Raw genomic sequence first — 23,609 nt, 5'->3', positions numbered from 1 at the left:
ATTACTATACAATAATCTTACTAGCTTCCTGTCCAAACTCCAGCGCCAGTCTCTTGTGTTTGATCTTGGTCTTGAACTCATCACTACGGCGCTGTATCATCTTTTCCTGATTCCCAAACATACTGTTCTCCTGAAAAAGAGCAGAACTAGAGTTAAAATATCTATCGTTGAATGCAATATGCCTAATCAAACCCTTTGATTTCAACTGTTTTTACTGATTCAGCATTATATTTGACCATTCATTACACATATCAGAATAAACGCATTCATAACTCAATATTCAAATGATCAACAGTGTTCCAGTTCTATGCCAGCCTGTAAATAACTGAGCTTGCACATGTGAGCAACATGGTGAGCAACAATCAACAGTCATCAATAAAACTCAAACCTTATCCTAACCCAAAACTTATCACATATAAGGATACAATGCATATTCATATCACTGTCAAATACAACAATTTCCATAATTTTGATGAAAATTAGGTACTACGTGATCATGTCACTATAAAACATTATCTGCCCACCTGACGACATTTCCGGATCTGTTTCCAGAATGCATGCAGACACTTGAAGCAGCCCTGAAGGTCAAAGTCTGTCTCTGCCTCACAGAAGTAGTCTGCCATCTGGTGGGAGAGGCTCCGCAGTTCACAGATAGATGCCTGCATCTCACGGAAGTCACGCTTCACATCCTGTTACAGAAAAAGATATAAAGAAAAACATAGTTGTAACAAATTCAAACGAAACACTAAGTTTCGGTCATTACATCTGCAATTCATCATTTCCACTAAACAAGCATGCAGTTAGCCATGACCAAAGAACCCAGCAAAAACAATTTTAAAATTCCAATCTTTACCAACATTTTTCTCACACATTAATATTAGTCAGTGAGCTGGTTGACTTAAAGTCTTGGCCTCCCAAGTTTTCCTGTGCATGAACCAGACTATTCAGCTCTAAAGGAGACAAGCAGTATTACAACTAATACCACCATACCTCCATGAAGAAGTGGAAGACATCCTGGATGGTGGGGTGAGCTGACGACAATTGTTGGACAAACTGCTTCAGTTGCTGGTTCATCTTCGTAACATCCATCTTGATGTCCTCTGGTGAATAGCTGCAACCACCATGTCTCAAGATAATAAGATTACATTAAAATTCATAAACAAAAACAATGAACTCATTTCCACTACCAAATGCAAAAAGCAGAGTCCATTGTATGATGATCATCAGCCTGTTTTTGTTAATCACTATGAAATAGTAACGAAATCAGGCTTTAGTGAAAAGGTGAGAGTGTCGTGTTCTACCAGTGGCACATGTCACTAACACATGCCAAAACATGTCAATTGTTGAAAAAAATATCCTATCAGAATGTATATTTAAACTGATGACATTTTGGCTCTCAGCATGTTGACTACGAGGGTCAGCCGAGGATGTTAATCTTCATGAAACACAATCCAAGTCGTACATCTTTTGTTGAAGACTTACTAACTAACTTCTACATGCCTATGCTGACGTTCACATATATACACAGAAGAAATGTAAATAGGTAATTTGTTGTTAAAAATATATGTTGGCAACCTGTTTAGCAGTATGGACTAACAACATTCCTCTCCAGGCCTTAAAAATGAAATAAGTGACTACCAGAAAATACGCTGCAACCATCTGACCATGAGCTGTGATCATCAAAACATAAGTTGTTGCCATCCGACCATGAACTGTGGCCATGAGCTGTGACCATGAGCTGTGACCATCAGACCATAAGCACAGAACATGAGCCGAGACCATCAGACCATAGGCTGTGACCATGAGCCGAGACCATCAGACCATGAGCTGAGATCATTAGGCCATTCATTATCTGTGACAATCAGACCATGAGTTGTCACCATCACACCTTGAGCTGAGACCATCTGACCATGGGTTGTGACCAACAGACCATGAACACAGACCTTTAGGCCATGAGCTATCACCATCAGAACATAAATTGTTATCATCACACTATGAACTGTGACTATCAGACAATGACCTGTTACCATTAGACAATGACCTGTTACCATCAAACAATGACCTGTGAAAATAAGACTATGAGCTGCGACAATCAGACCATGAGCTGTGACCATCAAACCATGAGCTGTGACTATCAAAACATGAACCATCACCATCAAATCATGAACTGTCACATCAGAACATAAGCCATAAATTTTGGAACAAGACATATCCCCTGGCCCCCACATATTTGAAAGGACAAATCATCTGAAGGTTACTTGATGTTTTTTTAGCTAAGTTTGAATTGTTTTCCACACACCTCTCACTTTTGAAACAAAGTCCAAAGAGTTTCCATGGAAACTGAGAAAATGAAAAATCCCAAATATCTGTACATAGCAAAACGTACCATCTACCAAGTTTTGCAGAAAAATATTGAACGGTTTTTGAGTTCTGCTCTGGAAAAGAAGCCCATATCTCCATGGAAACCAAGAAAATAATAAATCACAAAAACCTGTAAATAGGCGTCGACTATATCCCCTGCATTACATGCTGGGGGGGATGAAAAGCTGTGACAACACGAAACATTCCCCTACCTTGCGGCTTTCTCCAGCCTGGGAATCTCACTGAGGAAGCTGAGGGTGGAATCATCATTCTCCACAGCCACCTCTACTAGATAGTGCATCAGTGTCTTATTGAGGACAGAGGACTTCACATCCATCACACGCTCAAGGCTTGTCAGTTTGTACCCAGCTGCATTGCCATTGAACTTACTCTGTAGGAACAGAAATCAAATGTTAAGTTAAAAAATATAGTGGTGATTGAAGAAAACTAATCTGAAGTTAATGGAATTGCATAGATGCTTATGTCAAAACGTTCCTGCTTCAATTTGCATCAAGGACAGACAATGTGCTTCTGCAATCACTATAATATCAGCTTTACTCATCTTTATTGATAATCACATTTGGATTTCCAGTTTCTAAGAGCATGATATTCATTTCAAAAACAGTAACTTGACTTGAATACTATTTAATGAATTTGAACATAATAAACATTGGTATTGACAATTCTGATGTCATTACTAATATTCAGTGATACATTCATATCATTTTTACTGCTATTTTTCCATTTACACAAGGCAGTATCCTTTTCTGAGGGTAGTCAAGACATTATTTTGCACCAACGTTCTATTTTTTTCCAAAGGTAATTGTTTCCATTAGCAAATGCATATTTGTTATCTAAAATAATTGATAAACGACCAAGCCTGTAGATACAAAACAGCTAATTTTTTTGCTTCATTAAGATATAAATGTAATAACAAGAAGACACAGTCATCAATATCCCCCACATTACCTCCAATTTCAGTCGAAGTAAAACTTGTTACCACGGAAATGCCAAAAATATTTCATTCAGAATTCCAAAAGTATCCAAAGGCACCAGTAGTGAGTGAGTGAGTGAGTGAGTGAGTGAGTGAGTGAGTGAGTGAGTGAGTGAGTTTAGTTTTACACCACACTCAGCAATATTCCAGCTATATGGCGGCGCTCAGTAAATAATCGAGTCTGGACCAGACAATCCAGTGATCAACAACATGAGCATCGATCTGCACAACTGGGAACCGATGACATGTGTCAACCAAGACAGCTAGTCTGACCACCCGATCCCATTAGTCGCCTCTTAGGACAAGCATAGTCGCCTTTTATGGCAAGCATGGGTTGCTGAAGGCCTATTCTACACCGGGACCTTCACAGGTCAAAGGCACCAGTACACCACTACACCAATCTGTCAAGTTTGGTGAAGAAATATTGAATGGTTTTGCTCTGATAAATGTGCACAGACGGACGGGGTGCATTTTAATACCCATTTTAATTTTAAAACAAGTTGTGGGGGATAATAATTCACCAGAAAGAATTCGAAACAGGAGACCGTTTCGTGACACGTACATGATTGAGGAAGTTGCCTATGCGTAGCACTAGTTGCAGGAACTCTCGCAGGTCGGAGCTTGACAGGATGAACTTGCAGCTGGCCACCATGGCCGTCAGTGTTGTCTTCAGTTTCACTATGTTGGAGGTGAACTCTGCTCTTGTCAGGTGGCCATTGATGAGGGTGCGGTAGTTGGGGATATCCGAGAGGTGCAGCAGAAACTGCTCAGCCAGACCCAATTCAAGAAGGTTGCCATTGTATGCCTTCAACATCTGCACCTAAAGACAAGAATATCACACATCCTCTCAAACAAGTAGCCATTTTATTTCTTCAACATTTGCACCTAAAGATATGCATATAACACATCCTTTCAAGAAGGTGCTGATGTAATCCTTCAACATCTGCACCTAAAGTCAGGAACACAACACGCGATATCATGGTTCTGTTTCCACAAACTGCAAGGCTAAATCAAAACTCTACCTTCTAGGTGTATGTCAGTCTCAGCATTACAAACATTTTGAGAAAGAGGGCGTAAAGAATAACAATATTTTACTGCAGCCATCAGTCACACATCTCCTCTTCCTTTTACTCAACAACTTTTGTTTGTCCAATGTTCTATTACAGGCCTACCTCTTCATGCTCTGGGAGAATCTTTGTAAGGTATCTTAACATGGGCAAGGTCAGACTAGATGGTTCCCCATCAATCAGGTTTCTCACTAGTTCCTCTGGTTCTACCTCCAGTCTGTTGATGAACAGGTTGATGTTAAGTCTGGATGTCTGACTCAACAATGGGACCTGTGGGAAAGACAGGTACAGCCTTTGATACAGATGTTCAGGAGTCACATAAGATTTTATGAATGCTTCATATAACAAAACCGACTTCACAACAAGAGTCATCAGAAGATGACATATCCCCCCAGCACCCACATGTTTGAAAGGACAAATCATCTGACAGTTACTCATTGTTTTTTTATACTAAGTTTGAATTGTTTCCATGGAAGTCATGAAAATTATAAATGACATATATCTGTAATCAGCAAAGGCACAATTTCAAGATCTGTCTCATATATCTGCCAAGATCTGTTGAAAGATATGAAATGTTTTTTGAGTTGTGCTCTGGGAATGAAGCCCATCCCTCCATTTTGAGAGTAAGTCCAAAACGTCACAAAAAGCTTTAAAAACCAAAAGGCACCACTTTGGGGTCTGCCACACATATTTGCCAAGTTTTACTGACAGATATTTAGAAGTTTTAGAGTTCTGCTCTGGAAATAAAACACCTTTCACTTTTCAGACTAGGTCTGAAACGTTTCCATAACAACCAAGACAACAATAAATCACAAGATCCTGTACACAGCAAAAGGCAGGGTTCTCCTCTGGAAAAGAAACACACCTCTCACTTTTGAGAGTAAGTAAAAAATGTTTCCATGGAAACCGAGAAAATAATAATTCACTAAAACCTGGAAATAGGAAAAGGCACCACTTTAGGTTCTGATTGATATATCTACCCTGTTTTGCAGAAAAAAATTGAAGGATTTGGAGTTCTGCTCTGGAAATGAAGCCCATCCCTCCATTATGAGACTAAGTCTGAAATGTTTCCATGGAAACCAAGAAAATGATAAATCACAAAAACCTGTAAATATCAAAAGGCACCACTTCGGGGTCTGCCACACATATCTGCCAAGTTTTACTGACAGATATTTAAAAGTTTTAGAGTTCTGCTCTGGAAACGAAACAAACCTTTCACTTTTCAGACTAGGTCTGAAACGTTTCCATGGAAACCAAGACAACAATAAATCACAAGATCCTGTACACACCAAAAGGCAGAGTTCTCCTCTGGAAATGAAACACACCTCTCACTTTTGAGAGTAAATCAAAAATGTTTCCATGGAAACCGAGAAAATAATAAATCACAAAAACCTGTAAATACCAAAAGGCATCATTATAGGTTCATATTGATATATCTACCAAATATTGCAGAAAAATATTGAATGGATTTTGAGTTCTGCTCCGAAAACGAAGTCCATCCCTCCATTTTGAGATTAAGTCTGAAACGTTTCCATGGAAACTGAGAAGATAATAAATCACAAAAACCTGTACATAGCAAAAGGCACCACTTCAGCTTCTGTCTGATATATCTACCAAGTTTCGCAGAAAAATATAAAACGGTTTGTGAGTTCTGCTCCAGAAACGAAGCCCACTTCACCATAAGACTAACACCAAAATGTTCCATGGAAAAACAAAAGAAATATAAATTCCAAAACTCAGTAAATAGCAATAGGTTCATTCTATCAAGTTTGGTCCAAAAATATTGAACGGTTTCTGAGTTCTGCTCCGGAAACAAAATGATTACGGACAGATAGACAAACAGACGGGACATCGACTATATCCCCACCCCTCATTACATGCCGAGGGGATAACAAAATGCACCCGTACACCACCTGATCTATCTATGTGTAACAGTATTTAACAGTTTTTAAGTTCTGTTCTGGAAAAGTCAAATGCATGGACGGACTGATGGTGCGTATTTTAATACCACCTGCAAAATGTGTTTATGAATCTGCTCCACTGTGCAGTTCTAGAAATACACATTTTTGTAATAATACTAGCATGTTCTGTATGTGAGAGGGGTACATCAAAGCAAGCACATAGACATGTATTGGTAAAACACTGTTATGATCTTGAACATGTTTTTAAACCACATTTCACATCAGCTCTTTGAATAGAGTCAGGCCAATCCAGCAGCATTACACAGCATCAAGTATTGTAACAAAGGTAAACCAATAGTTGATGGTGTGAAGACATATTCATGTCACTTTTGTGGATTGGTTGGACATTTTCATCAAGAATGTATGTGAGAACACAGGTTGGACATGACCCTCTGCCACGATGGATAACAAACATCCAGTGGCCATTACCTCCTCGTACTCCTCAAACACGTGGGTCTCACTGAAGATCTCTTCTATGTGGTTGTAGTCTGGCTGTATCCTTGGAATGTTCTCAATCTTCTGCCAAATGCAGCTTGGATGACTCTCTGTGGAGCAAAATACATTGTAGTTGTCTCCTACATGTCACTAATCATATAGACAATAGAAAAAACAAGATCAATACAAGTCATCATAAATACATCATTCCACCTACCGTGCAAACAAAAATTCTAAAGTTTTTGGGGTGAAAACAGTTAGCAATTTAAGAATTTGTGCACTACTTGGCTAAAGTCTTTCAACTTTAATTCATGATGGGCACATAAAGCAAAATTCAGATTATTTTGTTAGTTACATTACTTGTAATACTAGTAGCAGCCTTGGCCAGCAGTTAGGCCATGTTGAATTGTGTCAGTTTTGGCCAATAGTTGGGCCATGTGGAATTGTGTCAGTTTTGGCCAGCAGTTGGGCCATGTGGAATGGTGTCAGTTTTGGCCAGCAGTTGGGCCATGTTGAATTGTGTCAGTTTTGGCCAGCAGTTGGGCCATGTTGAATTGTGTCAGTTTTGGCCAACAGTTGGGCCATGTGGAATTGTGTCAGTTTTGGCCAGCAGTTGGGCCATGTGGAATTGTGTCAGTTTGGGCCAGCAGTTGGGCCATGTGGAATTGTGTCAGTTTGGGCCAGCAGTTGGTCCATGTTGCATTGTGTCAGTTTTGGCCAGCAGTTGGGCCATGTTGAATTGGGTCAGTTTTGGCCATGTGGAATTGTGGCAGTTTGGGCCATGTTGAATTGTGTCAGTTTTGGCCAGCAGTTTGGCCATGTTGAATTGTGTCAGTTTTGGCCAGCAGTTTGGCCATGTGGAATTGTGTCAGTTTGGGCCAGCAGTTGGGCCATGATGAAACTTTGAAACTTCCTGCTAACAGCATAGCATACAAAAAGCATTTCCTCAATCAGAAATCAGAAAAAAAACAAGTACTCAATCAGATAAGACATAAACTTAATCTCCTAACAACACTGTTTTGGAGCCAACTCACCCACAGCCTCAGTTTCCACAATGATCCACTTCAGATTGCGCATGGGCTTCTTTGGCAATGGCACCAGCTGTCTGGTGAAGGAGTCCCCACATACTGACTTCCCCTCAAAGTTTTCTTTCTGCTTCAGTAGACTGTTGAAATTGTTGTTCCAGCTCAATTTATTCCTTGTTGGAGTGTTCAGGTCATTGAGTAACTTATGTGTGGGCGTCTGGTTCCAGTTTTCATAGACACTGTCATTAAGCTTCTTGGGCGGTGTGTTCAACTTCTCGGTCAACTTTCGTTGAAAATTGTTAGCCATGTTGATGTCTGGTGTGATCAGGGCCTCGATTTCCTCAGGGGATACCTTCGCCAGACGGTCCTCATCTTCTGATCCATGGATCAGGTGGTGGATCTGGTTCTCAATGGTGGTCCACATCTTCTCACTGGGACAAAATGTCGAAACAGATGTCAGCATTGTTTGTTTGTTTTTTTGAGTGAGTGAGTGAGTGAGAGTGAGTGAGTGAGTGAGTGAGTGAGTGAGTGAGTGAGTGAGTGAGTGAAGCATGGATGGACTGATTTGGTTATGGATGGATGAGCGAGGGAGTTTAGTTTCTATTCTACTTTTAGCAATATTTACGCAATATCACGTTTGGGTACCAGAAATGGGCTTCACACATTGTCCCCATGTGGGAAATGTCCTGAGTTTCTAGGACTTCACTCCTGCCCCACATCAAGGTACATATGATACATGTGGTAAGGCAAGTGAGTTTGTTGAAAGCTTGCCTCTGCTCACCAGGCAGAAAATGGGTACCCAGTGGGATATGTCATGCGACTATAACCTTCTAGCATCTATCTGGGGTTATCTGGGGTAAAAATAAGTCATGCATTTACGGTCTTCGTATTTCTTGACACAAATAAAGACTTCAAATGCAGGTGGTATTCCACCCGCAATAACTAACAAAGTTAGTTCAGGCAAACATCATAATAGTGACTGGATGTTATCAGTTTTGATTGAATCATATTGATTAATTCAGTATTTGCAGATCATATTTACCTTTGGCTGTTTGCCTCCATGGCCAACAAATCTTGAAGAATATTGACAAAGGATGCCATCTTGGAACTGCCAAATACCTAATAACAAAGAATGTGATTCTTAAATGTCATAGAAAACTAGCAACTGAATTTCACACAGCTTTTGTTGTACAAACGGTTTCACATTTTTTTGGTAGTATTGTGAAGTGTATAATTTTACAGCCAATCTACCGAAGGTATCATTAACCATGTAATGTTAGTGTCTCAACAGTATATCAAAATGTACAATTGTCTGATACAGTCGAACCCCGTTTACCCGGACCCCACATATCCGGAAACCTCACCTTCCTCACGATTTTTATGGGAAACGAAACTTACGTTCATTAATTGTACTCGCTTAATCGGACCCGGATGGCGAATTTTCAAACCAATCCCATACGTTTCCATTGAAAAATGATCCAGTTATTCGGACGGAGAGATCTGTGCAACATGCATGTGTATGTGTCATGTCAATACTGTTTACAGCACAACTATGTGATTTCGTAATCTATCAGAAGGCATTTGGTGTGAATTGATTGATTAATTAGCCATCAAAACACTAGTGACGCGTGTCACTCGGGTTGTTCATTAGGATTTGGCGCGTGTGAGAAGATCTCATCAGTAACGAAAACACATGTTAAGAAGGATTAAGGGAAACTACACGGTAATTGTACTGTACATAAAACTTATAAATCGACCCCTGCTATCTGTCGAGATGCAAATTAAAAATAGCCTGCCACATGATCTAAGTCATGTGATCCTGTCCGGAAATTTACTTTCTGCAGGCAGCATAAATTCGATGCGATGTCGTATGTTTTTAGGGCATTTAAAATTGACAAAATAATATGCAATTGGCAAAATAGAAACTTTGTGTCATTGATTTATGTTTTTCATCTAACTTACCATCTGCAGCTCCACACGCTACACGATTACGTCCAAGACAATTTGACAAATGGTAACCCACGTTCCACCTTCCATGTATTATCGGTACACTTATATGTTATGTTATGTTTGATTTATTGATAGACGTACGTGAATATTTTTTGCTTTCACTTAATTTTTACATTTTGGCTATCCGGCCGATTTTCGAGTGAAACCAAAACGTCCGTGTAAACGGGGTTCGACTGTACTAGTATTCTGACTGGTTATATTTCTGCCCTGATTCAGGGTAAGAATATTCAAGAACAACCCATGCTTGTTGCAAGAAGCAACACAAGCTAAGTGATGTGGGTCACTGTATGTCTGTCACCTGATTATGAGGATTTACTGGCTGCGATTATACAGATGGAAGATACATGAGTGAAGAATACAACAACAAAAGCACACACTGCATTTTTTTATTACTCATGTTGAAATGAATGCTTACTTTCTCTTGTATCTTATCAACAAGGTCATGAGGACTACTGAGGTCAAGGTCACATTTTGCTGCCATTTCCTCCTCATCTTGATGCTTCCTGGAGTGGAAAGTCTGGAACCACAAACACATCTTGAGAAACAGAATCCAGTATTAATGTAGTCATAGACCGTAAGAGCGACAAGGTAGCCAAGTTGTCACCATGCTGAAGGTCAAGGTTTGATTCCTCACCTTGCTACAATGTGTGAAACCAATTTCTGGTATTACCCAAAGAGATACTGCTATAATATATTGCTAAAAGTGGCATAAATCCCAACTCGCTAACACACTACAAAACCTAGAGCATCATGTCAAGCATGTTCTGTGGTCCATAAAATACAATGCTTAACAACATTAACAGACGTTCTTCAGTATGAAACAAAAAAAATCCTACCTCACTGCTAACGTTTGAGAAAAATGAGAGAAAAGATTTCAGGGACATCAGAAAAGGGCTTCATGCATTGTGGCCATGTGAGGAGTCAAATCTGGGTCTTGGCACAGTGGGTGGCACAAGGTTATCCTACTGAGAGAGAGAGAGGTAATATACCTGCAGCTGTATGTGAAGATCCACATCCACCTCTTCTCTCTGCAGGAAACTCAGCACATCTAACAAGCCAAGACCTACAAAGAGAGCACAAACACTTGTACCTCAACATTTCCAGTGACGCGTATAATAAGCATCAGTCTGTGCAATTCTGATACAATTGCATGTATCAAGCAAGACAGTTTACCTGACAACTCATTCCATTTGATGACCCAAACATGGACCAAGTCATACCGAGGATTTTAACCCAGATCCTCACATTGTTTCTCTTGCAAAAGCATATACCTAATACTTAAGCATTCATTCTTTCTTTTTTTATAGTCATGTTGAAGTCTTTTGTCTTGTGAACTTTACCTGCCAATTCATTCCTGCATCTCGTCCTTTCTGCGATGTTGGTGTTGCAGTTGATGATGCAGTTGAGGAAGGTCATCACTGCTGTCTTGTGGGGGACTGTCTCAGCACTTTTCAGCTCATTTAACACAATACTAAATCTGTGGCTCTGGTTTTCCTCTCTCTGAAACCACAAAAATAGAAGCTGAGAAATATTGTGACTCTTTTGCATGCTAACACTAATATCTCAAATGTAGCAACACTTGTCACAAGCTTAAACATGTTAAAACTCTTGATAACAAAATACATGAGTATGATATTCTGTTGGTAACTCAAAGGCAGTCTTAAACATTTTTCACTGTAGCAGAGATATCTCTTGTTCTCACTAAACTTTGTCATAACATAACTGACCTCATTCAAACTTCCAGGTTATCATACTTCAGTCATATTTCTGTCTCAGGATAGATCATATGGACACACACAAATGTTTCGCCAAAAATAATTGTCAGACGAAATGTGTTAATATGTTGTATGTATCTGAAGAGGACTGTATCCTGAAACAAACCTCACAATTGTCTTTCCATGCAAGGGAGTTTACTCACACAAACTTATCCAGTTTCCATCCACACTAAACTAGTTTTGATTTTCATGGCTTAATTAAAGTATCACACTATTACTCTTTTGTAAATTAATCAGAGTCTGTCTCTTATGTCAGTTCCATTTATTTCAAATAAAATGGTTGTGTTGAGTTTATTGGACTAAGCCAAGATTCATTAGCCACACCGCAATGTAAAACTAAATAGTTCCAGCCTAATTTTGCAAGAGTCAGTTATCTCCCTTCGCTCAGGAGGACAACTATTTTTCAGAGGCCCAGATATCTGGATAAAAAACACACAGAAAATTGCCAATTACGCATTGAAAAGTAATTGTTGGATATTAATCATGCATTTCAAATGTTAGAAACATAAAAAGTTTAGTGTTTAAGTTAAGTAATATAACATATGCATACAGAATATAAGAATCTACAAAGGTCACTTTCATTATGAAAAAGACATCAGTTGCTATCATGTTGTACTGTTTGCATAGGACTAGTGTTATACTATCAGTATGGGATGAGTGACTTTTATGAAATCATTTCCATCAGGTATGACGTAAGGCAGCACATACCTGTTTAGTAAACTTAATGTTATATAATGAGCTGAGTAAAATCACTGAAATACCCACACATTTGAAAGCAGTGGGTAATGGAAAATGAAATCCCCACTCAACATTTGTAATATACACTCCATAAAATACAGTGGGTACAGTAACAAGATAAGCTAAGTCTTATCTGAAGCTCTGTTCTCCTGTGTTTCAACATTGATAATTCCAGGTTTTCACCTTGAAGTGCTCCAGTGCTGTGATGACCAGCTTGTAGCCGTGGGTGCTGTAGGCCATGATAGCAGACAGGATTTCCAGGACTTGCTTCTTGGGCAGTGTATTGGTGATGGTCAGGGCTGAAACAAAGATTTGTACTGTGTGAAGCAGTGTGTGATTATAAAACTTGGTATTAAAAGACCTTCATTATAAAGACTGAAACTATTATGATGTTTTAAATAGGTCTATAGAACATTTCTGCAATGGCATTGCAGGGACATAACAAAAGGGGTTTCAGGCATGGAAAATGGGATTTGAACTCATGACTGCAACCACAACCAGAAGGCTACCCAACCACCGTCAGCATTAAGTGAACACATGATGCTTGATTATTAACATGCATCTTTTATTTCACAATAAATTTCTTCTAGTGCTTGGTAAACTTGCAGTTTTATAATCTTTATTATAACAGGTGGCAGCAAAACTCCACAAACAGGCTATTGCACTTGGAACTTAAGGGTATGACATATACTTTTATGGCCAGTATTTTTTCCAATATCCCACCTTGTGTGAGTTTCTTGATGCATGTTGAAGTTGACAGGAAGTGGTCAAGGCCGACCCGGGTGTTAAGAATTGCACGGATACAGGATATGCAATCGATCTGGAGGATGGCGTCAGAGAACCCTGTGAAAGCCTTCCCTGTCATCTGACACAGAGAGTCGAGGAGTGAGTCCAGCCCTGATAGGGAGATGAACTCCTGTAACCAGGTCTCATCACTTGACTCCAGCTTTGTCCGTAATGCATAGTATACCTGGGGAGCAGACATTGATGAAACATTGTATCAAGTACACTGTCAACATGGGTGTTTTTCATGTCAGAGAGAACACAATGTACTAGTGAGGTATAACCCAGTTATAACCTACTTCACCTCACACCATGCAGAAAAGATTTAATTTCATACATAGTAACAGGCACAGTGTACAGAAATGGTTACAAACATGTTATAACCAAGTTATCACCCAAGATAATGAAACACTACACACAGATGCTAGTATTGTAGAAAGTACTTTAAACAGTGTTCCATTTATATTCCAGAGATCACAGCATGTCAGTATGCTCAGAAAGAAGCCCAGTCTGTCAAGAGAATACATGTGGACAACATCTTTCTGAAAACCAATCGTCCAACAGCTCACCTGATCTGATGGTGTACAATAGTATGTTCACTTTCATCTTATCACCCATTAGCTCACCTGATCTGATGGTGTACAATAGTATGTTCACTTTCATCTTATCACCCATTAGCTCACCTGATCTGATGGTGGACAATAGTATGCTCAGTTTGAGCCTATAACCATTTAGCTCACCTGACCTGATAGTGGACAACTGTATGCTCAGTTTGATCGTATCACCCAGTAGCTTACCTGGACTGAGGGAGTGTGAGATATGACGACACACTGATGTGGATCGCTTCCTTCCAGCTGTTGCTCCAACTGTTCAGACGTGATGGTCCTATCCTGCTCCACGGTGCTGGGCTGTGTCCTCAGCATCTTGAAGGACAAGTCCTCAAACCCAGCGTTGACACAACTGATGTAAACAATAAAAGAATGTTTAAAATGGATAAATCAATTAAACAGATCATGCAATATTTATTAGAAGCAAATCTCACATCAAACTGCAACATGTTCAGAAGAAAGATACATTTATATCAACAAAACAGAATATTTGTGATGTCCATCATCTGATTGTCTGGTTTGGAAGCTATGATTTACAGGCTGCTTTCATATAGCTGGAAAACAGTGCAACTTCAAACAAAAACACAAACCACTGCTATTTTATTCCTTCAGCAGGATATTTATATATATTTGCATAGTGCCAACATCCTGCTCACCTACTAAAAGGTGCTTTGTTTTTCCCTCAGTCATGGGATGTCAATCTCAGCTCACTGGGGATCATACAACTCTTGCAGCCATTAGGTGCACCAAATTAATGGGGCTTTCCTACTCTACAAGGTACCAATTTACTTCTGGGTAGACTGGGACACATAGTCACAGTACTTTGTCCAAGTTTACTGCACACTGGTATACCAGCAACTAGGTGTTTGCATGAATTCATGTGGCCACCATCTGGTCATTTACCAAAGGGTTTGTGGGTTCTTTTGATTTAAGTGCTCAGGGTTGTATTCTGAAAACTAAGGTTTGTGACAACACTGAAAGAGACTGTACACAAAGCTGAATCCAAGGTCTTCACACCCATCACAGGAGGGTTCAGCCCCAGCACCTTATGTTAGCCTTATGTCTTAGACAGGAAACCCCCTAAAGAAAACCATGCCTGGTTAGTTGGTTGGTTGTTGTTGTTTAACGTCACTCTCAGTTACATGGCGGCACAAAAAAAAATTCTAACTAAGCATTTTATTGATACTAACAAAATGAACATACAGTCTGAAAACAAGCCTTGCCCTGTGTCAAGATACCATCACACCCATACAATACCTATGAAAAATTCACTTTAGAAAAGTAATGATGAATGAATGAAAATGCCCTGAACACTAACTAAACCATGTGACTTTGACCGAACTCTCCTGACCAGTCATCATGCAAGGATTCATTGTGGATTCAAAACATAGTGCCCTTAGCAGGCAAATTCGTAAAACTCATCTTTTTTTCTATCCTCAGGTTTCACTTTCCCATATTAGAAGTTACATAAACACTGCGTTCAGAGCAATTGTATAAAAGCAAGTGCTAAAGCCATTTGGTCCTCTGAATCCTAACTTGAGAAAATCCAAGCCACCTACACAAAGCTACAACATTGGTAGGGTAGCCTAGTGGTAACAGCATTTGCTTGTCACACTGAGGTTCCAAGTTTGATTCCCCATGTAGGTACAGTATGTGAAGCCCATTCCTGGTATCCAGCCCCAGTAGTGATGGTGTTTGAATACTGCTAAAAGCAGCATAAAACTAAACTCACTCACTCATCATAACATTGGTTATCATTGGTAATACCTGTACCAACATAAAACAAGAACTCAGCAAATCAAGACTGGAAATTTGAACAAACATTGTCTGAAGACTAGGGTCCAAATATCTGCCTCTGTGCAGCTCTAGATAACTGATTTTATGTCTGTCAAGCAGAATGTGGCAAAACATGGCTAATCAAAACACCTCTGGTATTATATCAAAGTTAACATTTAAAAAATGTCAAGTCCATATTGCCAAGGAAATGAAACATTTTACTTCTTTAAACCATAAAATGAAACACTATTATTTCCTGGTTACTTATTATTGGTGCTGTCTAACATACTTAAGCTGATACTATTTCTTACGTTCAGTACCCATGGTAACCATGTTCTTCAGTTTCATTGTAGCAAAGCAGACATGATTGTAATTTGTTTTTCTGATCTAAGCAAGAGTGTTACCATGGCCACAGATGACAATTAAAGGTGGCTGGGTGATTTCCATTGTGGGTGGAAGTCACTGACCTCTTCATGTTTCTAATGGACAAAGGGGCTGTAAAATTATGCAACATGTTAAATCTCATGCCTGTCCTGACAACAGAAGTATTTGTCAGTCCATCCATTAAGCCTTTGAGGAAACACCTTTTTCAATTTCCTTCATGGCCATTCTACTCTATTTTAAACATGACTGCGATGTTCACAGAGCACCTTAGCTTTTCTTCATTTCTTTCAATACTTTTCTACCACGCATGCTGACACGTCTAATCCCTACTTGTGTTAATTTCAACCAATGGCAGTTTTGGAAAGTAACTTGAGTTTTACAGAGCTGTATGCCATGGGCAACTTTTGTTAACAGATTAATTAATGTATGAATGTTTGCAAACTATACACTGTGAAAAATAAGCATTACCAAATGCCTTTTGAAAATTTCTGTAATATTTGTTTTATTTACCAGGGTTTAAACCAGACCTGTGGTCAAGAGGACCTAATCACTAATTTGAAGAGTTCTTACAAGATAAATGAGTGTCCTCTAAAGTAATGAGAGTGTGACATACACTCTGTTGTTTAATGCCACATTCAACAATTTTCCAGCCATATGATGGCTGTCCATAAAATATTTTGTCTCTGACATGTACTGACTCATAAAAGTTAGTTGCTATTTTAATATAGGGACTTTTATTTCTTGTCTTAAATTTGATACAAAGAATTTTACTGTGTATTTCTCTGTTCTCCTTACATTCTGTAACTTGGCTCTATTTTAATCTCCAAATGTTTGGATATGCTTATATGCTGTGAAACTGAGATAGCATTTTCTATCCAAGACAATGATATTTGTGTTCACAGAGTGTGTTGTAGCTGTCTTTTCACTATTAATTCAGGTTTGTAATACTATTAAATACATTTGTAGCATAACTCAATACTGCCCATATTCACAGTCAGCATATACATGTGATATACTACTGTTACTTAAGCAGACTGACGGAGGTGACCAGTCGAATTGGTTGGTACATCAATAGATCCCAAGTGTGTAGATCACTGATGAAGAAGTCAATCACTGAATGCTCTACACTTGATTATATACAATCTGCAGTCAGATTGCTGCAATATATGTCATAAATAACTTAAAAACTAACCCACATCTAGAAATAAATAAGGAGAAATGCAATCGCAATAACTTTGATTTGGGATCATCAACTATCTTAATTCTAATATATGTCATTTTTTTTCAATTATGACAATATACTGAAACAAAGGAGCTGAATAATTGGGGATGAACTAACTATGGTGGAGGAAAGGGTTCCGTCTGTACCCCGTCACTTAACATAGAATATTTCCACCTTCCCCGGGTAATATTCCAACACTGAAGTAAGTTCATTGAATGTTTGATATACCTATTTTAGTTTACTGAATGTACACCTAGGGTCAGGTATGCATGTCAGTTTGTAATTTTGGCTTTTGATTGGTGTGGGGGTGACAGGCAGGGTTCTTACCATTATGGGGTATAAACATTATAACGATTACAAGACTCTTCATCATGACATAGAGATATAAAACATATTGTAGACATATAGAGGATATTAAACGACCTTCCGTGTAATACCATTTTTATTAAACGAGTTAATGATTTGGTATCAGACGAGCGAAAGCGAGTTTGATACTAAATCTTTAACGAGTTTTATGAAAATGGTATTTCACAGAAGCGAGTTTAGTATTCTGTTTATTACTCGCCAACATAAATTGGCAGAAACAGTGGTGAAATTTTCTACAGTGCAAGGACCCTCAGCTTTCAAGTCAAGCAAGGTCTAGTAAAATCGCGACATCAACATTAGCATCGTGACGTCACAACTTTGAACCATTTTGACGTCATACGTCAAGCGGTATTACACTAGTGTAATATTGAAGTGAAAATATTACACTGCAGTATCTTCCATGGGCGAGTAATAAATGATATAATGTAATATTGCACACAAATGGACAAAAATATCACAACATGAGTTTCACAAGTTGTTTTGGTTTAGTTACACAATGCATCCCTGTTTGTGTTAGGTTCAGCTGCCATCCACTGGTGCTGGTGTAACAGGTTTTGAAGTGGTATTTAATTCAGATTTTTTTAAAAATCACCATCGTAGGATTTGAATTAGCATGTGTATCAAAATCATACCTAAACGGTATAGCACTATTAAGGCATTTAAACAATGACATGTAACCATAAAAGCTCACGTTATCACCAACATCATGTACGTATTACACCATGAGAGACAATTCAGCCTGTTATTACGATTAGCTGATGTACCATCACATCATGTTATACAGTATGTTGACACACAATTTTAACCTATCTCAACCCACTGCGAACTCACCTGTTGGATTATTACACCTGTGGTTTTGCCATAAACAAATACAGTCATTTGTGGTGGTACATCCAAGAATCACATGCACTTAGATCTCTGTACGATCGCACGAATGTAGTTTGAAATCCCCCGCGTGTGTTCGACTGTTGTCTTATCGACCTTGGTCGAGCCTATCACGCAAGCTCCCTTACCTGTGAGTCATCGCAGTTTGAATATGGCGCCGCAAGCGAAATCGCTGCAGAGCGGAAGCTGTAATTGTGTACACAGTTTTCAGCGACAGTTGAAAAGATAACAATCAATTTACCTCATTACAAAGTCTGGCGATCGCGGCTACAGTGCTGTGGGCATCGCACACTTTTACAGCCAGTGTTGACGGGGAGTTACAAGCTGGGTCTGCGCTCGCTATTGCACGTGAGGTGAAGGGTCACGTGAATAGGTGTCGTCTGTCACTTTCACAGGTGCACGATGCAATGGAATATGCACCTAAACACAGTTACGAAACATGCGTCCCTGAACATCATCGCAAGTCCCTCTGATGATGGATTTGTTTAAACAATTTGAATTAAGCGCCCAATTAGAGTGACATCTCTTACCTGTGCCATTGAGGTGATGAATGAACTCGATGAACGGTGCCGTATCAGTTTCCGCCGACAGGTGGTTTGTGAATGAAAATCTACAGCACGACATGGTTGAACGCCCATCAATAAAACATATCACACTTGACGTTTTATATGTTGAAAGATAAATTCTAAAATCAACAGTATTCATTTGTGTCGTGATATATCGTGATGCTAATGGTCACTTGTGAGGGATACACAATGTGAATGAATATTCTTATCAAGCATATCATCATCCCGTCCAGGTGGATTAACCTGGCTAAGGTGCTTATTAGTTGCGGTGAAAGATCTAAAGTCAAGTGGAATCTTTTGTATAAACAAATAGCAGTGTACAACTGACTTTGGTTTTGATATCACACTTTATGGGTGGTTTGATAGTCACTTCCCTTTGATAAAGCCTGAGTGTCCCCCTCCCCATTTTCATTGCTTGTGGCAGAGTTATTTGTTGGGTGACACCTAAGTAGCTTTACACTTAAAGAACTTCAAAGAGTACTTGTTTAAAGCTATCATAGCAGTATGGTTGTGTAAATTCTAAAATAGAACTTTAGCATAAAATGCATGGTGCATTTCATTGTCATTTGGAACAATGGAAAGAGTGAACAGATAGGTTTGCAATGTTCATTTTTCTCAAAAATTAAACATGATGTTCATCTCTATAAATATGAATAAAAACACAGAATAAACAGGAAATACAACTAATATGTTAAACAATGTCTGAGAAAACTTTGAATGAAGAATATTTATGTGCATTACAGTTAAGCATGAATACATTATATTTTTTTCCTATGAAAAGATTTGTCTGCACATCTTGTTACTGCAAAAAGTGGGAAGTGGACACAGAATTTAAAAGTGTTTTATTATTACATTTACTGCAAACATGTTGGCCCTTAATTATTTACATCACATGTAAGAGTAACAGGGCTGGCATGACATGCATAACAGTACTGCGTTAAGAATAACTGTGGTACTACAAGATGAAAACTGCAAACCAATAGTTGAGCTACACCACATGAACACAAACCTATCCTTCTAGTAAGATGTGTAAACCCTCACTCTGAAAACATTATGATATTGTCACTTTGAGGACAATGCATAATGACATAGAGATGTTTCCATAAAAAATTAAGTCAGTTGAGCAATTTGTTTCGCTGTGGCCAGTCAAGAAAACAAGCAGAGGCCTGTGACCTTTTGAAAATGGACAAACTTCAGGAGATTCAATGATCGACACATTAATGTTATGGGTTTTACTTGAACAGTTATCCATGAAGCTATTAGAACTGAACTTCAGAAGGATGGCCCTTTCTGAAAGAGGTGGGCACACCAAATGTGGCAGATAGAGCATTAAGGATGAATAGTGGTCCTTCGGCCTTTCATGTCCACAATACTTGAAATGATCCAGAGAATCAAGGATATGTTGATGACTGACAAGCAAGTGACTGAATTCAACTGGTATATGTAGTGAGAAAGAACATTCCATTATGACAGAAACTTTGGCAATGGAGAAAGTATCACCTTGTTTTCCTCCAAAGATTATTACATCAACACAAGACGTCTCATGATCATCTAGCTCTGTTTGAAGCTGATCCTGAAAGATTTTTGCAGTCATTCATGACTGGGTGAAACCTGGATTGACAACCTCCAGCTTTAGTCCCCCAAACACTGTTGAAGCATCACCACAAAATGGGCAAATATTCACCCATCAGCAGGAGGGGTTCATGTTTGTGCCTGCCATGGATGCCAAGTATGTCATCATGGTGGACTTGGACTTTTTGGCACCTTGGCTTATGCACCTATGAAACATTTTGACTGAAAATTCAGAGGTCATGGAAATACCTCAGATTGCTGTGATATCAGCTTATTTGATGGCATATAGGGCCTTTTCCTAAACCCAGACATTGTATGAAACGTATATCACGTTGTACTCTTTGAGGTAATTACTTGATGAAAACAGAGAGATGTAGGAGTTGAAACAAGGTGTGCTCTTCCAACGAGAATGTGTCAGTCAGTTTATTTTATGAGTGAAATCTGTCACTGTTATTGATGTGATTTATAAGTGCGGCTTCAAACTCTGCAACTGTCCAGTTTCTGCTCATCTGGATTTGTCAAACTTTCATCTTTTAATCTGCAACCAGAATCCATTTCACAGATAATGTCCTAGCAGCTGTGGAAAACATTTTGGAGAGTCAAGAGAAATTGTTACAGGAAATCAGGAATAATATTCATCCCATCATTGGCAAAAAAGTTTCATTGTGGAAGGAGATGATCAAAACCAGCCAAGGTCAAATCCTGCTACGTGAGGGTCAACGTATCACTCTTCATGTGTAGACACAGTATATGTTATAAATGGGATCTCAGTAAACAGACTTTTGCCTATGAGTGCATCACCCACAGATCAGCACTCAGGTATTCAACAGGAGATGCATAAACAGCACCATCCTGGACTTTGACTGCATTCTGAACACATGAGAAATCATGTCACATATATCTCAGGTATGTTTGGATGAATTTTATTTTCTGCAGAAAGCTTTTCTTTTTCCATCATTTTCAGGTTTAGATTTCTGTGTCCTAATCAACACATGTACAATTATCTATTTAAGCATTTAATGTGACTCTTTGAACATGGCCAAGTGGTGTAAAGTGATTCAATTTAGTTGGCTGAATTATCTCCCAGGCATCCAGGGTCCAATGGTTGTGACTTTATCACCTCTTTGAACATTATTTCAAATATACAACAGCATTTTGGACTGATATGGGATGAAAGCATGAAGTGATGCAGCACTTAGACTTTCATCACTGTGTCGAACCAAGTATGCGTATCATTCTGACAAATGCACAAACAATATCTGGCTGAATCTGTTTTACTTGAATAGGCTAGAGATGCAGCTCTGATCAAAGCATTGTTTTGGCTCAGACTAATGTGTCTCCAAGTTGCTGTGAGTTGCTGATCATTGGTGATTTTTCCCATTGTTCTGCATGTCTACATGTCTTGCAACACATCAGCTGTTACCTTAAACAACACGTCAGTGAAACATGCCATGAAGCATTTTATGGATGATTTCAACTTACGTTCTGACTCCTCTTTTTTCACCTTTTCTGCACTCTCTACTCAGATCGACAAAATCTATTTGTCTTTGTGTATACGATTGAAATATTGTAAATTACTTTGTTGTGTTTTATATGGTCACATATTTCCTGTGTAAATAGAGGTAACTAAAGATTTTATCATTGTAGTTGGTCTGATTTCTGTGCATCAGGGGAGACAACTCTTCCCAACCCTGTACATTCTCTTGCAGTTCTTTGATCTCTCAATAAAATCATTCTCGCAGAATATAGGGAGTATTCATTATGTTGTGACACTTGCTCTTGGTATCATTCAGTGTAATCATTATTTCCATTCAGTAATATAGCAGATATTTCGTATCTAAACATTTGGCAACTCTGAAAGAAAAAAACATTAATACCAACATGGAGTTAGATGTAAATTTTGAAGGATACCAGTCTCTGATATAAATTCATGAATAATCTTAATCTGTGCAAGTTATCTTTGCTTTAACGCTTTTATTTCCATCAATAATAAATATTACTTTGTCTATTGGTAATACTTTTGGTGCTGTGGTAGAGTGGTCATATTAACAACACAGATTGCAAATCAGTCTCTCTAGAAGTGTGTCCTCGGATACGTGCTAGTTTGCCAGCTTTACTGAGATTTCCTAGAAAGTCATTTTGTTTACAGTATGCTTCTGTTTGACCACCATTGAATAGGCATTGGAAGGAGTATCTAGAAATGCACAGTTAACCTTATTAGCACCTCACTCGCAGCTTGGGTCCGAAACTTACCCAGTGGATGAGAATGAATATTGAGTACATGTTGATTCATTGTGTAAGTGCTTGGAGCATGCTTATGCATAATACTGCTGTGTAACTGGGACTACTCATGTTTTAGGTGTTTAGTCAGTTACTCATTATAGTCATCTTGAATTTGAAAAAAAAAGCCTTGAAACTGATTTCAGGCAAATTTAGAAAAATGGTTACTTTATTCAAATTTGAATTGTTTTGAAAGTTTTTGCAGTCTTTAATTTCAGAGAAATATTGACATTGTAATTTGATATATTTTTTTAAATAATGTTAAACTACACATTTGAATCTCTTCCTTTTCATCGGTCATGTTTTTAGTGAAATATAATTCATCTCTACGAAACATTTTCTCTAGTATAACTATATTATCATCACTTAGAAATTTTTTATATCTCTTTTGGGCATTTTACTAACATTTACTGCAGACTTGGGGCCATATATCTGCCTCTGAGCAGGCCCAGATAAATCTCTGCGATCTCAAACCAGTATAACAGAATTCCTTTAATGATCCCCCAAATCTGTAGACATATTTGTAGTGTAAAAGTCTCTTAAACCTTTAGTATTCCTTTGAAGCGTTTGTGTGATAACCTTGATATGCAACAAAGTGATTACTGCCTTGATGTCCATTGATTTATACACCAGCCGTATTAAATATTGTCAGATGAATGATGACATTGTTGTGAGTCATCGTGTCATGTCGGTGTTATGAAATAGCACAGAGAACATGTCAATACCCTTCAGGCTAAAAAACAAGCACCTGTGCAGAAACTTGATCTGATGTCCCTAGCTATGATTGTTCAACACATTTCA

The 23,609-nt window shown here is 38.6% G+C and overlaps 1 protein-coding gene across 1 annotated transcript in view; it reads right to left on the bottom strand.

Annotated features, from left to right (window-relative positions):
- LOC137272064 (inverted formin-2-like) overlaps window positions 1–23,609 on the bottom strand; it is a 47,955-nt gene that overhangs the window by 2,618 nt on the left and 21,728 nt on the right. The window contains exons 3-18 of the mRNA XM_067804432.1: window positions 21,334–21,398; window positions 13,947–14,109; window positions 13,090–13,336; window positions 12,550–12,665; window positions 11,194–11,353; window positions 10,843–10,916; window positions 10,269–10,370; window positions 8,886–8,962; window positions 7,853–8,274; window positions 6,813–6,928; window positions 4,528–4,692; window positions 3,918–4,175; window positions 2,574–2,752; window positions 991–1,111; window positions 525–689; window positions 22–130 (exon numbers count right to left, since the gene is read on the bottom strand). Of these exons, the coding sequence (XP_067660533.1) occupies window positions 22–130; window positions 525–689; window positions 991–1,111; window positions 2,574–2,752; window positions 3,918–4,175; window positions 4,528–4,692; window positions 6,813–6,928; window positions 7,853–8,274; window positions 8,886–8,962; window positions 10,269–10,370; window positions 10,843–10,916; window positions 11,194–11,353; window positions 12,550–12,665; window positions 13,090–13,336; window positions 13,947–14,109; window positions 21,334–21,398 (2,539 nt within the window). The remainder of the gene's footprint in view (window positions 1–21; window positions 131–524; window positions 690–990; window positions 1,112–2,573; window positions 2,753–3,917; window positions 4,176–4,527; window positions 4,693–6,812; window positions 6,929–7,852; window positions 8,275–8,885; window positions 8,963–10,268; window positions 10,371–10,842; window positions 10,917–11,193; window positions 11,354–12,549; window positions 12,666–13,089; window positions 13,337–13,946; window positions 14,110–21,333; window positions 21,399–23,609) is intronic.

The sequence above is a fragment of the Haliotis asinina genome, chromosome 2 (genome assembly GCF_037392515.1).
Source record: "Haliotis asinina isolate JCU_RB_2024 chromosome 2, JCU_Hal_asi_v2, whole genome shotgun sequence".
Lineage (NCBI taxonomy): Eukaryota > Metazoa > Mollusca > Gastropoda > Lepetellida > Haliotidae > Haliotis > Haliotis asinina.
This window is presented reverse-complemented; position numbering and strand designations above follow the sequence as displayed.